Source organism: Labrus bergylta, chromosome 11, assembly GCF_963930695.1.
Source record: "Labrus bergylta chromosome 11, fLabBer1.1, whole genome shotgun sequence".
Classification (NCBI taxonomy): Eukaryota; Metazoa; Chordata; class Actinopteri; order Labriformes; family Labridae; genus Labrus; species Labrus bergylta.
In genome coordinates, this window is record NC_089205.1 from 18,033,104 (window position 1) to 18,047,350 (window position 14,247).

The 14,247-nt window shown below is 38.5% G+C and overlaps 1 protein-coding gene across 2 annotated transcripts; it reads right to left on the reverse strand.

Annotated features, from left to right (window-relative positions):
- Positions 1 to 1,515: 1,515 nt before the first annotated feature.
- Positions 1,516 to 6,985, reverse strand: c1qtnf5 (C1q and TNF related 5). 2 transcript variants are annotated; one of them, XM_065960661.1, is made up of 4 exons: positions 6,969 to 6,985; positions 6,127 to 6,236; positions 3,165 to 3,409; positions 1,516 to 3,093 (listed from the first exon to the last, which is right to left on the reverse strand). In XM_065960661.1, the coding sequence occupies exons 3-4, from the start codon at positions 3,394 to 3,396 to the stop codon at positions 2,573 to 2,575; spliced, it is 753 nt and encodes a 250-aa protein (XP_065816733.1). In that variant the 5' UTR covers positions 3,397 to 3,409; positions 6,127 to 6,236; positions 6,969 to 6,985; the 3' UTR covers positions 1,516 to 2,572. The 2 variants fall into 2 exon arrangements, with proteins under 2 accessions (XP_065816733.1, XP_020510361.1); XM_020654705.3 differs by lacking the exon at positions 6,969 to 6,985 and having other exon boundaries at positions 6,127 to 6,436.
- Positions 6,986 to 14,247: the final 7,262 nt, after the last annotated feature.

The following is a 14,247-nucleotide window of genomic DNA, read 5'->3' on the forward strand; positions in this document are numbered from 1 at the left end:
TCATCTTTACAGGTCGGCCACTTATAGGGAGTAGCAACAGTGCTGAACTTCCTCCTTTTATAGACAATTTGTCTTACCATGGACTGATGAACATCAAGGCTTTTAGAGATTCTTTTGTAACCCTTTCCAGCTTAATGCAAGTCAACAATTCTTAATCATAAGTCTTCTTAGCACTCTTTTGTGCGAGGCATGGTTCACATCAGGCAATGCTTCTTGAGAATAGAAAACTCAAAACTGAAGTGTGTTTTTTATAGGGCAGGGCAGCTTTAACCAACACCTCCAATCTCGTCTCATTGATTGAACTCCAGGTTGGCTGACTCCTGACTCCAATTAGCTCTTGGAGAAGTCATTAGCCTAGGGGTTCACATACTTTTTCCACCCTGCACTGTGAATGTTTACATGTTGTGTTCAACAAAAACATGAAAACATATAATTGTTTGTGTGATATTAGTTTAAGCAGAGTGTGTTTGTTTATTGTTGAGACTTAGATGAAGATCAGAACGCTTGATCAATTACTATCAAAACTAAGTTTCATCTGCTATGACACATTTTCCAGATGTCAAACTCCTGCCCTCACTTTACCCAAACAGACACCCGTCTACCAATGAGAGCTCAGTATGTTTGGGTGAAGTCACGTCTGTTCCTCCATCGGCTTCAGGCAGTTAGAGAGCAATTTACAGGCCGTGAACTAATGGAAATAACTTATTGATGCCAGGGGAAGATTGATCAACTCTCTACTTCTCTCATTCTTCCCTGGAGGGAAAACTTACGAGGAGATATTTAAAGCTTTATTATGTGCTTAGGGAATGAAGTGAAAATAGCATTTCCTCATGTGTGAGCTGCTGCATTTCACAGGCTCAGGAAGGCTTCTTTGGGTTTGTCATGTTTACCTACCTAAACAAACAACGCTGCCCAAAAAAATGTCAAGACATAACAAGAAAGACTCAATAAAATAAAATAGATGTAATTGTTTTGATCTATCATCAGTGACAGGAAGAGGAGAACGACTGGCATCCATTTGCTCACAGTGTTGAAGCGTAGCTGCAGAGTCTGTCAGGGTACTTATACAGCGTTTGGTGGAATCATTAGGTGAGAGGTAAACAGAATAAATCCAGTGGAAAATGAATATTTTCCACCCTTTTTCATTGTGGTATTCACTGTGGCACAGCTCTGCCTTTGGGGATGAAAACCAGAGTGTTAGGTGTTTAATTTTATTGATATATGAGCAAAGTTAGTAAGAAATAACTCAAACTCCTGTGGGGGGGGGGGGGGGGGGGGGTTAAAGCTGGTTAGGACAATTTTAAAATACATATTTGTGCCTCTCAATGAGATACAAAAGGAAACAAGACCATACCTACAAAGACTTATTATGTCAATTTTAAATGGCTTAAACCACTGCCATGGGTTAGGTGATATAGACTTGGGGATTGTCAGCATGCTGTGAAAGTAGCCTTTTTTTCCACAGCAAAGAATTGAGTTGAGTGGATAATTTGACTGTTATGAAAAAACAAAGAACAGGATGAGCTTTTTTAATCCACTACTTACACATGTACAGGGCAAAATCAGCAAGAGTTTAGAGGTTCTACTTTGACTACAGGGGGCGCCAAATTCGACACAAACCAAAGGTTCTTCACAGGAACTTTAATGATACTTTCTAGGTTCTTTGACTTGAATATTTCAATTTTTGTGCAGAGGGAAATATTGCAGTTCTTCGACACAACATTTATTTTACAGTTGCAACGGCAGCTTTTCACTTTTCAGCCCTATATTAAGGACAAACATACGATAAACTCATAAAATATGATGCTCTGTCAAATATTAAAACACTGTTATTTAGAAAAGTGACTCCTTACAAAAAGTCGTTGTCTTGTCAGGGTCCCTTTTCATGTCAGCAGAATGAGTACTTTTCCTTTAAATTGTTTTAGTGCATTTTGATATTTCAGCATTTAGACTGAAGTAGAACTTTTACATGGAATTATGAAGTATGTATGCTTTAATACCATTTACACAAAGAATCTCAACACTTCATCCACAGCATTAATCAGGTGACTATGCACATGTGTTTGGTTGTAAGATTTTACAACCAAACAGATGTCTGCAGACTGAGGCAGACCTTATACAAAAAAGTGACATAAATATCATATTTGCTACCTACTCATTGCATTACAAAATGTGTCAGTCATTTGTGTCTTTAACACTACAAATGTTTATATTTTAATGTTGTTGTGAAGTAATTCAGGGGAAACAAGGTGCAATGAAGTATAAAAGTAAAACTGAAGTTGTGCCCTGGAGTTGGCTGGAGGCCATTGTCACATCATCTGTTCCATTAACTATGTGTCACAGCAGTTTAAAGGCGGCAAAAGAAGCAACATTAATGACCATGTGTGAAACCCACACCTCACCAGTAGACTATGTTTCCCTGACAGTAAAACAGAGTGTTGTTTACGTCTAACCCAAATACAGATGTACAATGACACATGTAATTAACTTGTCTTTATCCAGAATCTCTTTGTCATATAATAGGTAAATGGTGGTGTTTTGTTTCAGAGATGTTAGAGATGATTCAGCTGTGTCACGCAAACACAGCTGAGTTTTTCCAGTCTGAGTACACCAGGAAGCCGGTGAAGGTGCTGTCTGTCTTTGTGCTGGAGTAAAACCCATTGTACTCCGACAGAGCCATCTGGACCCACACCTGGTCACCAGGGACAAGGTGGAGCAGGGAGCCGCCCGATAGAGACGCCGGTTTGGGCCAGTTGCCGTAGAACTGGAAATAAGAGGCCTCCGTGTGTCCGTTCTTCATCAGGTCAAACTGCAGGCTGGCTCTGTAGACGGTGGCGTGGACGGCAAAGTAGTAAACTCCCGGGACTTTGCAGGTGAATCGTCCCGTCTCTGTGTTGTAGTCGCCCTGTTCGTTCAGCATGATCTTGCTGAAGCGGACCACATCGGCTACAGTTTGGGGTAAATTTTGGCTCTCGGATAGTTTGGCACTGAAGGCTGATTTGGGGGCCACTGCGCACTCTCCCGCCTGGCCCCTATCCCCTTTTTGTCCTGGGTCACCTCTGTCCCCAGTAATTCCTCGAACCCCTGTCTCACCTGGAAAGAGGATACACTTGAGAAACCACCTGCAGGCAGTTAGACATACACAAACAAATACAATACTGCACCTGGGTCTCCCCTGTCCCCTTTTTCTCCCTTCTCCCCTGGAGCGGCATCCCTCCCATCTCTCCCGTCCCTCCCAGGCTGTCCAGGACCGCCGTGACCTCCAGGAGACCCTGGGATACCAGGGAGGCCGGTACACAGGCTGGGAGGGATCTTGTTGTCTTCTAACTGGTTGGACAGATGAACTTGGAGAACAAGGAGGGAGTGCAGCAAGGGCACCAGCCTGAGAGAGGTCATTGCAGTTGGACAGCTGAGCGAGAGAAAACACCTAATTAGTTTAAACTTGCAAAAATAAAGAAAATATAATAATAAAAACATAACAGTTTACATTCAGGATTTTGTGGTAATAATACCAAAGTTTATACTGAACTTGTGAGTAAATGTGTGGTCAAACAAAAGTGCGCCACAATTGCCCCCATAAACATGCTTTTATATCGGACACTATCTTAATTGAATAGAAGAAGGGAGAGCTTGTGTAAATAAATACAGATTGTAGATGTAATCAGAGAAAATAATGTTTTACAACATGATATTGGCACTTCAAGTATTATTTCAATCAAAAAACAGTTGCAAGTTTTAGTCAACGGGGTGCTATAGAATTATTGTAAGGACTATTCTTCCTCTCAGGCAGCCCTGTTATAACATTTGACCATAATTGGTTGAGGATAGGCTGCATGACACATTAGTCTGGGTAATGAAATGTTGGAGTGATGAATCGAGCTTTGCTTGCAATTATTGCCAAAACTGGCATCTCAATTTGGCTGATTAAAAACACAGAAACGTTTATTGGAAGTAATAAAAACCAAACATCCTTATTACTGAGTCGACATATTTCATTGGATGTCACATATCTGCCAAAACTGTCAGGTAATAATGAGCAATTTAGAATGGATGACGTTCTGTGTCCTTTTCAAGTAAAGCAGACCCTTTAAGAAAATCTAACAGCATTAAAACAATTTGAAGACAAGCCTGGACAAACTTTTACTGACTGTAACAACGCCAACGTGGAGCCTTTGTTTATTTTTTGGGTTCATTTTTTGGGTTCAACCAGTGATTCAGCTCTCTCAAATAACGGGTTTAGTGTTATGATGCCACTATACTCTGTTTAGGGAAGACATTTGGTGGGAGCTGATGGAGGGAAAGAAGTGCATTATTATGGAACAAACAGTAAAGATGTGATTCAAACATCCTCTCTTTCTCCTTTAGCATGCATTTCTTCAACTTTCAGTGATCTTTTCTTAAGTACAGGAGGAGAAAAATAAATCAAAATTCTGACATAATGATGAATCATATCCTCAAAGCGAAACTTGGCACTGACGGTCTCTAAACAGGCTTTTCTAATAAAAGTTTGATGACATGCTGAATACTAGACTGCCTGCTCAGAATCCACTCACAATCACAACTTGTGTTTAAGATTCTTGCTCAATTTTTGTTCTCTCTCTCTCTCTCTCTCTCTCTCTCTCTCTCTCTCTCTCTCTCTCTATCTATCTATCTCTTGTGTGTTTGTGTGTGATCTTCCAACCTTAGTTGACCCTGCTCAGACAGTACGACATAATCAAGATCAGTTGGTATTTATGTGTTCCTTTCTCAGTGTTTTTTTTTATTACAAAAGACAGCAGCTTGTCTCCACTGCTGTGGCGTCTGAGAGCCGTAAACTGGATTGATGAGTTGAACAGAACAGCCCCTGGCTGTTTAACAGTTGCCTCTCTTTAGATGTTTTTTTTTTTTTTTTTAAGTTTTAGCTTTATTATGAGGAAAAATAAGTTGACATTGTAATATTTCATAGAACTTCAAATTGTAACTTTAAGGTCTTGAAAGTAAAGACAGATCGAGGGAGAGGACTTAAGAGGGAGTGAAACAGTGAGGAAGAAAAAGGAAGAGGGAGACAGAAACTCATGTCAGTGTTCCTGGTAGAAGAGGAGAGCAGACAAGAAGACAAATACTGCTGAGTCTGAACAGCTGTCTGCTACCAGAGGAATACAAACATGCATGTTTCCAGAAACCATGTAATCCACTGTTAGTTAACCACTAACATGTGAAAAACTGTGTTTACTGTGCAGTACAGCTGAACACACTTATGACTTCTGAGTTTAACTGAATAGTTTTTAAACTTAATTACACAAAAGCCCTTCAAGGGACACGTGTTGCAAATTAGAATCTACGATAACACTATGATACTTGCATTGGATTACTGTTTTTAGTTTGTCTATGTATATTGTCCCTATCAAATGAACCATAAATATATACTTTTTTAAAATGTAGGTTCATGATCTGCTGTTTGAAAAGACAGTCAGGAATGTCTTTCATTTCCTTTTTATCAAGATACCTAGACTAGAGCCAGTCACTGAATTGAAGTTCAAATGTTAGGTAGTCAAGTGATTTGGAATGACTGAGTTGCAAATATCTAATAACACAGAAACAAGCAAGGCAGACATTTAGAAAAATGTTGGCATATTGCCTCAAGGCCAGCTGGAGTGCACTGATATTATCCACGTCTGCTGTAACTTCGTATGAGGCCGTTACAGCTCTTCTTTATAGAATCAGGAAGAATGAATGTAGTTATTAATACAATTAATCAAATGCTGTTTCAATAACTCTCTTCATAGATTGTTATTTTCTTTGTAGATCTCAAGATACACGATTAAATGTGTTTAAATAATGTTTGGACTTATTTACATAGAATGAAAACTCACAGGAGCTCCAGATACATCAACACGATATGCAGGGCTTTTGCTGTGAAATTACTACTTTTAATCAGAAGGTTCTGAATACATCTTTTACATCTGCTTTGAAGTTTTCAGTGTGATCCAGCTAAAATATGGGTGTGTACACAGTGATGCACTGTGGTGGTCTGAAGCTAACATAGTATCTCAACTCTGCACCGTGTCATGTGCAGATGTCCTCTGTGTAAAACAGAAGAACATCTTTCTTTCACTCGGAAGAAAAACAAAACAAAACCTGACTTACCTGATGATGATGATGATGATGGGTAAAGTCTTTTAGTGCAATGTCCGTGAGTTTCATAGACAATCCAGTGGAAGCTGATCCTCCTAGCCTGAGAGTAATTCAGGGAAGAACTGAGAGGAAATGGTAATGAAGTCCAATTAGAAGCTGGGGTGGGTGGGAGAGTACCGACTGAGGGTGGAGGAGAGCGAACAGGGCGGATACCAAGGAAAGTATTTGATTTTTTTCCAGCATAAATAAAAAAGAAATGTCCAACTATGAAATACAACAGAGACAAACTCAATATGAAAGAAGGGGTTGAGGGTGGACATGGGGAAGTAAAGAGGAGAATGATAAATGGAGGAATGTTTTGATGGTTACATAACAGTGTTTGGGAAAATCTCCCAGAAACAACCGCAGAGAGTTCAGTGAGCTGTGGTCAGAAAAAAAAGGCAAATGTCACTGCAAGAAACTGCAGCTGAATGAGCTGTCCCACTTTCTTTGTTAAAAGAAAAATAATTGCTTAGAAATTAGAAGAGGAAAAAAAGGCAAAACCAAATAGACTCTAAGTAAACTCATTGTAATAAGCTTTTGACTTCAGTCAAGAGGAATACAAAATGGGTCACATAACTTTGGGAAAATACAGGTAAACAAAAGAAAATTGCCCTAAATTAAGGGAGCCTAGGTACAAGACTGTATTTACAATAAAGAACCAAGAGCTAACAGGAGTAAACCTAACAAACCAAAAATGACTATAATTGAAGACAAAGGTTTCAGGGTTCTCACAGGCTAAAACAAGAAACAAAATCCTTACTCTCAATTGAAGTACTATTTCCCTGATAAGTAGAATAAAATACAATTCTCACCAAAGACTTTCCATAAACAAGAGAAAAAGGTACGGCAGAAAAAGGTATGGCTCTTCAAATTTTCTCTAGATTTTCACCAAGTTCCTGCTCAAAGTTTGACAAACAAAGGGGCTAATACTGCTGAAGGTTGATTGTTGTAACTGTTTCCTGTCTCTGTGATTTTCATCATCTGCCTCCAAGCTGAGGCAATTTTCTCCAGCCAGATAACATGTTACTAATATCAGCCTTCCACCCAAGCAACACTCTGACAAGAATCCTGTTTTCCCTCTAATCCTTCAGAGACTGTGTTAAGTTGATAAAGCAAGAGGTCTCAATATCTTTTTGGCAAAAAAACTAAACTTGAGCTGTTGCATTTCCCAGCTCCTTTGAGTTCAGGCCAATGAAAACATGTTGTCTGTGTTTTTGTGCAGCACTGACCCCATAAGGATCAGAACTGTGCCAAAAACTGGAGCTGGACGGGAGTGTGAGAACATGGGCCCTGGAGTCTAATATCTGTAGAGAAGAAAATAGAAAATAACAGGATTAAATGATGCTCTGTGTTTAGCATAAATCAGGGCTACACAATTTCATTCAACGCAAGACTGTTTGGTTATGCTCATTGAGCTCCAACAATTACATTTGTTTACCTGCAGTTTCTAATGGCTAATGTGTCTTCAGCTTATAATCACATTCAAAAAATACATTTCAATCAATTTTAATTAAATTTCATACAAGAAATAATCATTTGTGATGGCGTTCAACTTTGATCATTACGTGTGCTGCTGGCTGTCTGCAATGTGTCACCTCAGGTTTTCCAGTCACTGACACTGGCATATCCATGCATTGACAAAAAAAAACAAAGTCTAATACTTCAGAAAAGTAGTCCACAAACCTGTGGGGGAAGTGAGTAAAGTTAGACAAATCTTAATCCGTGCTTCAAAGTCTAGTCTTTGAGGCTTGGGGGCAGATGCCTAAAAATACAAATCCATACCAGTAGCTTATTTTAGGGCAAAGCAGGTAACAACGGTTACAAAGGTAACCAATCCAATCGGCAGAGGGAATTCCCTACATTTTACTCCAGGCATTTTCCTTTCGAGTCATGCATGGAAGGGGAATAAAAGGCTTTTATAATGTTATATCAGACTTCAATGTTTGATCTGCAAGCATTCAGAATCTGACAGATCATTATCATTTCATTATATTAACTATTGTCATACAGCAATGTATGTAAGCAATTAACAACTTGCGAGGCAATATAACCATTACGAAGTTAAGGCTGCCCTCTTTTATTGTTAAACTCAATCAACGTAAGGTAAGGCTAGCTAGCTAATGTGATGTTGGCTAATCGCTAACCACCAGAGGTCACTGCAAGGCTACAAACAGCACCTGTGCGTTTTCTTCTTCCACAGAAGTAGAGTCTATAGCCTGTGCCACGATGCAAGTGAGCCAGTTCATGGATGAGTAGAAACCCTAATAAAATATCAACTAAACGGCATGAGTCAATGGACTCATGTGTAACTCACTGAACAGTAAGGTTAGCTCCATAATATGACGTTAACCTTTTTCAAGGAATTCACGCCATCATCTGCCTTATAACTTGGTGGGATAGCTAGCTCAGATGACGTTAGCTAGCGAATAGCAAAGAAATATGCCTTTCCTCTTTTATTGTGCATCTCATTCAAAAAGTAAAAAAATATATAATACAAAAAAAAATCTTAAGCTTAAGTCCTTTGACCAAAGTTTTCTTTCAAAAGTTTGGTCATATGAGAGAGTAAATCATTTGTCAAAATTAACCAAGTCATTATGAGTTATTCTCACATATGAAGGCAGATATAATTATAAAATGTATCATGAAAACAGGAACACACCATTCAGTAATAAATCGTGTAACTGTATGACCGCTCTAAGAACAAAGAGTAATACCGCCCTGACTGAACACATGGCTCTGCTTAGTGCTAACGCTAAAATATTGGGTTTATGGGAAAGTGATGGGAGGGAACAAGAGCTGACTTTCCTTTGAATTTTAGTCATCTGGCTTTTGTGGGAAGGGTTTTCAAAAGGCTCCTGGTGAGACACAGTGATCTATAACTGAAGCGAGACGAAAAGAGTAAACACATGTTTCCAATTAGCAGAACCAGAATCAGCACATTCTGGTTCTTTGAACCAATTTCCTGTCAGAATCCATAAAATGCTGAGGGAGGATTACTGTAAATTAATGTTACTTTTGGCAAAAAAAACAATGTGAATTAATTTGTAATGAGTGGTGGTGGTAAATTGTGACAGGGCTGGTGGTTCTGAATCTTATCTGGACCATTATTGTGATTATAGATAACTGATTCCATCAATTTTCACATTACACAAACTTTGCAATGGAATTAGAGATTGAAGAATTAGTGCTCCTAACTTGTTTTGTGTTATGTTTATTCTTGCAATAAAGTTGTGCCTTCAAAGCATACAAATTGTTCTTCTTTTGACATATAAATACCGGTAATTATGCAATATATTTCCACCTCCTCAAACTGTAATATAATCTGTTCCTCTTTTTTTGCTTGTTATTTTCATTTTTACCTAAAGTTTTATGAACTGTCTGGACACTAAGTCAGGAGAAATTCCAAAAAAAAATCCAACCAAACTCTGAATTCCAGAAAAAAACAACTTAAAAAATTCCTGTAATGTTCCTGTAATACTCAAAAATGTCACTGATGCGAAACATCCCCACGAATTTCCCCAAAAAACTGCATAATGAAAGGTTCCTACAATTTGGAAAGAAATTCCATATATTCCTGATGATAGGTACAGAATATTTTATTTAAAATATCTTTTGAAAAAGTCACAAGCATTTCTGAAAATCATTTTAGAAAAATTCCATCTGATTTTTAGGGCAAATATTCCATTTAAAGCGCTCTCTAAATGTCTAATTTCTGACCCACCATTCCCAGAAAAATAAGTTTTCCTGCTAATTGTGAGAGAACCAAATTCTATTTTAAGATAATGAAAAAGACATCTAAAGTCTGAGAAAAACAATCGAAGTCATCTTCATAACCTGCATTCATAGTGAAAAATCACAATTGAGCTGTGAATCCATTTGCTGTTAAAATTTCAGATTCTTTTTTTCTTCAGTTTCCGGTTTCTTTAAAGCCTAAAACAGTTCCATTCATCCTTCTCTCATGGGCATGGACTCTGGTACAGGAGGGGCTGAGGGCCAACCATTTAATGGATTGCGTTGGCTCATGTCATCCACAGCCTTACAGTGCTCTCATTAAGCTGTAAATCTTGCACAACTTCACCAGCTAACACAAAAACCACAGAGGCGTCTCCTTGTTCCTCCAACCTTTTGTCGGTGTAACAATAAAACTGCCAATCAATACACTTTGTCATGAAAACAAAGGCCTCAAGACTTCAAGCAGCAAGTATAAATGTAGGACAAGACGTTGGAGGACGAGTGGCGTAAAATACAGCTAAACAATGATCATGTGAATTTAACAACACATGCTTCTAATGCTGCAAATTGAGAGCTGTTATCTCAAAACATATTTTAAGTTAATCAGCAAATTAAATAATTAACATTTTATAGTAAAGAAATAGGCCTACTGGTTGTTCCTATAACATGATAGTCATCTGTAGAAAGTGGCCAAGCGACTCTGAAACAAAATTATACTCAAATTCAAAATGTTTATTGAAGTTAGTGCTTCAAAGGATTATAAACATATTGAGCACACTGAACATGAATGTGTATGAAAGTGTACAAAAGGTATGTTTTATATGATTGTTACATTTTTTTCATTTAAGGTTAGAATAATTTACTCAATATTAGTATCATAATCACTCGTTATGAGCTTGATTTATCACATATGTAATATTTAATCAGTGCAGAAGCAACTTGGAGGTATGTTAAAGTTGCTGTGTTTGGTTGAAGCATTCTTATCCCAAAGGTTATAAGAAAACCTTTCCAACAGAATGATCCTCCTCCAAAACGAGCGGTGTTAAGTGTGTTGTACAGGTCTTTTTGATAAAAGCCAAAAAAAAAGGTTCTACAGACAATTTATGACATAAGGTCGATCCACACACGTTGTTTATGCTTTGGCAATGTCTTTGAAGTTGCTGATAGGTTCAACAGTGCCCTCTGCTGGAATGCAGTGTTTATTGCAGAGAATGGAAAGTTTTTCAGGATTGAGAATTACATTTGAATTGAATTTGAATTTCCCATATCGCATTAGGCAATAAGAGTATAATTTAATTACAAGCCTAGTTTTAAAACGTTTTTTTTTTAAAACATCCTGAAACTCCTGTGATTCCAAACTCAGGGAAAAAAATCCCAGGGGTTTCTGAAAACTGCCAGCAAAAGTTTTCAAAGGTTACAGAATGTATGCCTGAATGTTTTTTGGGAAATTCCTGAAATTTCTGGTGTCCTTTTTTGCATAATTGTTCATTTTCAGTGTACAGAATATGTGCTGTAGTTTCAGGTTCCCAAATCTCTCTTGTGTAAAGTGGATATCAGATCATTACTTATGACACCCAGATTTAGTTAAGCATAATAAATGTGAAAACAGCCTTCCAGCAAGTCCAATTTGTCAAGTGATCATTTGCAAACTGGTTTGTATGCTTATTACAGGTGTTTGGTTTAATTTCTGCTGCTTATTGTCTCTTCAATTGAGCCTCATTAAAAAGACGATAAAGACCCATCAGTCTCCTACCTCTCCTCCTTGTCTCTGAGTCCATTCACAGGTCTCTGAGTAAAGCACAGCCCCCTCCCTGCTGTGCTGGTCCTGTTTAGCTGGAGGCCGGCCGACTCAGTCAGTCAGCTGGTCATGGGGTTTGGATCTGTTCGGCCGTGGGCAGACCCCCAAGAGAGGTGGTGAACATTAACCCAGGTCCCATTCTGGGCTTCCCACCACTCCTCATAAATCATTAACTATCCCGCATCAAGACAGCATCAGCATGACAACATCAAACTGTAAGGATTCTTCTAAATGAGAAGCTTTTACAGGTTTCCAGCCTCGCATGCAGTGGATTTAGACTCTTGTGGTTAATACAGGTCTGCAGCTTTACCCTGCAGAGAATCATCTCAAACGTCGTATGTGGTCCTGGTATTTAGATTGACATTTGTAGATGTTAGAAGATTTCCTACAGGTAAAATACAAATTACAGATCCAGCATCAGCAGGTGCTCTTATTGCACGATTCCCTCTCACTATTTAAATATTAAAAAGATTACTAAAGGCTGTGTCTGTCTTCACATACATGAGAGGCTCCTAGAGTCTATGAGATCTATCACAGTTTGAGTCAATGCAGAAGAATTCAAAGACATAAGAGGAGATCAGTTCTTCACTATTTATTTAATTATTTTTCTATATGAAAAGGTAGGCCTCACACAGTCAGTTATTTTATTCACTAAATAAAAATCCCCAATCATGATTTTAACTTTCTGCTGTATGCTGCTTTCTATTGTCCTGATTGCTTTTACTTCATCTTCAAATCAAGAGTTCCATCCCTGCCCTTAATGCACTGAAATACATTCCTATGTATATTGCTGTGTAGACTTTTGCTTTAAGAATTTCATTTTATTTACTTTCTAACTATAGCTAACTTTTCAAAAATACTGTTGATATACTTTTAGTAAAAAAAAACTCAACATGTATCTCATCTTCATTATGCAGCTAAAATAATGAGTTGAATTTAACTAAGAGATCAAAAGCTACTGATCACTTCTCGAGTGCAGCCTGGCTGTCACCGTAGGTGGTGCTGCTGGCGATGTACGGTGAAGCCTGACTAATCTCCATGACTGTGCAGAGGCTCAATAGAGGTGTCGTTGATCAGCCCGTCAGAGCTGCTCCATACATGTGTATGAATTTCTCCAGAGAGAGGTTGGCGTTAACTGTGGTCGCAGTGACCAATTAGCCCTGGCAGAGAGTGGCCTCCTGACCCTTAGCCCCTGCTGGGTAGTCCTATCAATTAACCCCTTGGGCCTCAGCTGGAGTTGATGTAGTGTCCTTTCTTCTGGCTCTGCTAAACACATGGCCACATTAGCTTAGCACAAGGCACGCAGCCTCCACTTTCTGTCTCTTTGCTCTCCTCTGATCCCCGGGTGTCCACTTGCTCAACTGGTGACCCCACCAGCCCTCGACCTCTACTGGTCCATCATTACCACACAGATGTGTCCTCCCGAGGAACTGTTGCATCATATGGACACTCATAATCAATTTAAACCATTGCCGGCTGACAATGAATATTCTTACCAAGATTTCACCTTGTTTAGTTCTATTAATTGATTCTGTCTGGTCTAATAATTTGTCTGATGTTTCACTTTGTTGTTGAGAGTGTGTAGCTGTCAAAGAGAACGAATGTTTAACTATGCTTCAAATATTTGTGGAAAAATAAGGTATTATAAATCGATATTACATACAATGTGCTACAAGGATGAAATTCAAGATAAGGGTGAATAGCTGGTGTTGTATTTATATAAAGTTGGGAATTTAAAGTTAAAAAAAAAAGGTTCACGACTGATGAGGTCATCAGTCGGGGGGGGGGGGGGATTTCCCTGGTAGATTGAGTTTTGGCCTGACAGCCTCGATACATCATCCTTTTTGTGCTCCGTGTTGGACTTCACATTTGTGAGGGTGCCAGTCTCATGTTCAGGTTAACCAATGTTGCACTCTGGCAGCATGATGCCCCTTGATGAAACATAATAAAGAATGGATGAATTGGAAACATGAAATACTTTGGATTGATTCAATTCAATAGGAAGGTGTGCTTATAATTTTATCTTCATGCTGTTGTAATAATCAGAGTGTGTCATATATGAAATAGTTGTCTGTTGAATGAGTTTCATAAATAATAGTTGTAGATTGTGGGATAAGGATATAAAATCAGTAAATCAAGACCCCCGTATTCTGATGTTCTGGATTCATTATTTTTACTGATATTTTCTGCCTTCATCTCCTGATCAGGCAAACAAAACATGACTAATGCAGTTACCTTGATGCTTTAGTGTTAGCTGTTGAGCAAACGTAACTTTAATTTGCAGCCAGAACATTCTTCAGTACATTTCTAAACGCAGCTGCAAATGAATCAATCTTAAATTCAAACCCTCTTCAAAGCTGAATTAAATGTCATGTTTAGAAAGTTCAGTGTTGTATTTCAAACTCAAACAGATGCTAATGAGCCTCCCAGTATTTCAGTTTCTTTTAGTAAAAAGAGTCAAAGAGACCGGGTTAGATCTTTAGAGGCTTCCTGGGTCTGAAAATCAAAGGCCTCATTGAAAAGCAAATGGAGCAACATCAGTGGATTACAGGCTGTCCTCA

Coding starts and splice junctions, on each gene's coding strand:
- c1qtnf5 (XM_065960661.1), bottom strand. CDS start 3,396: ATGACCTCTCTCAGGCTGGTGCCCTTGCTGCACTCCCTCCTTGTTCTC. Junction 3,094..3,164: donor AGGGGACAGGGGAGACCCAG/GTGCAGTATTGT, acceptor TCCTCTTTCCAG/GTGAGACAGGGGTTCGAGGA.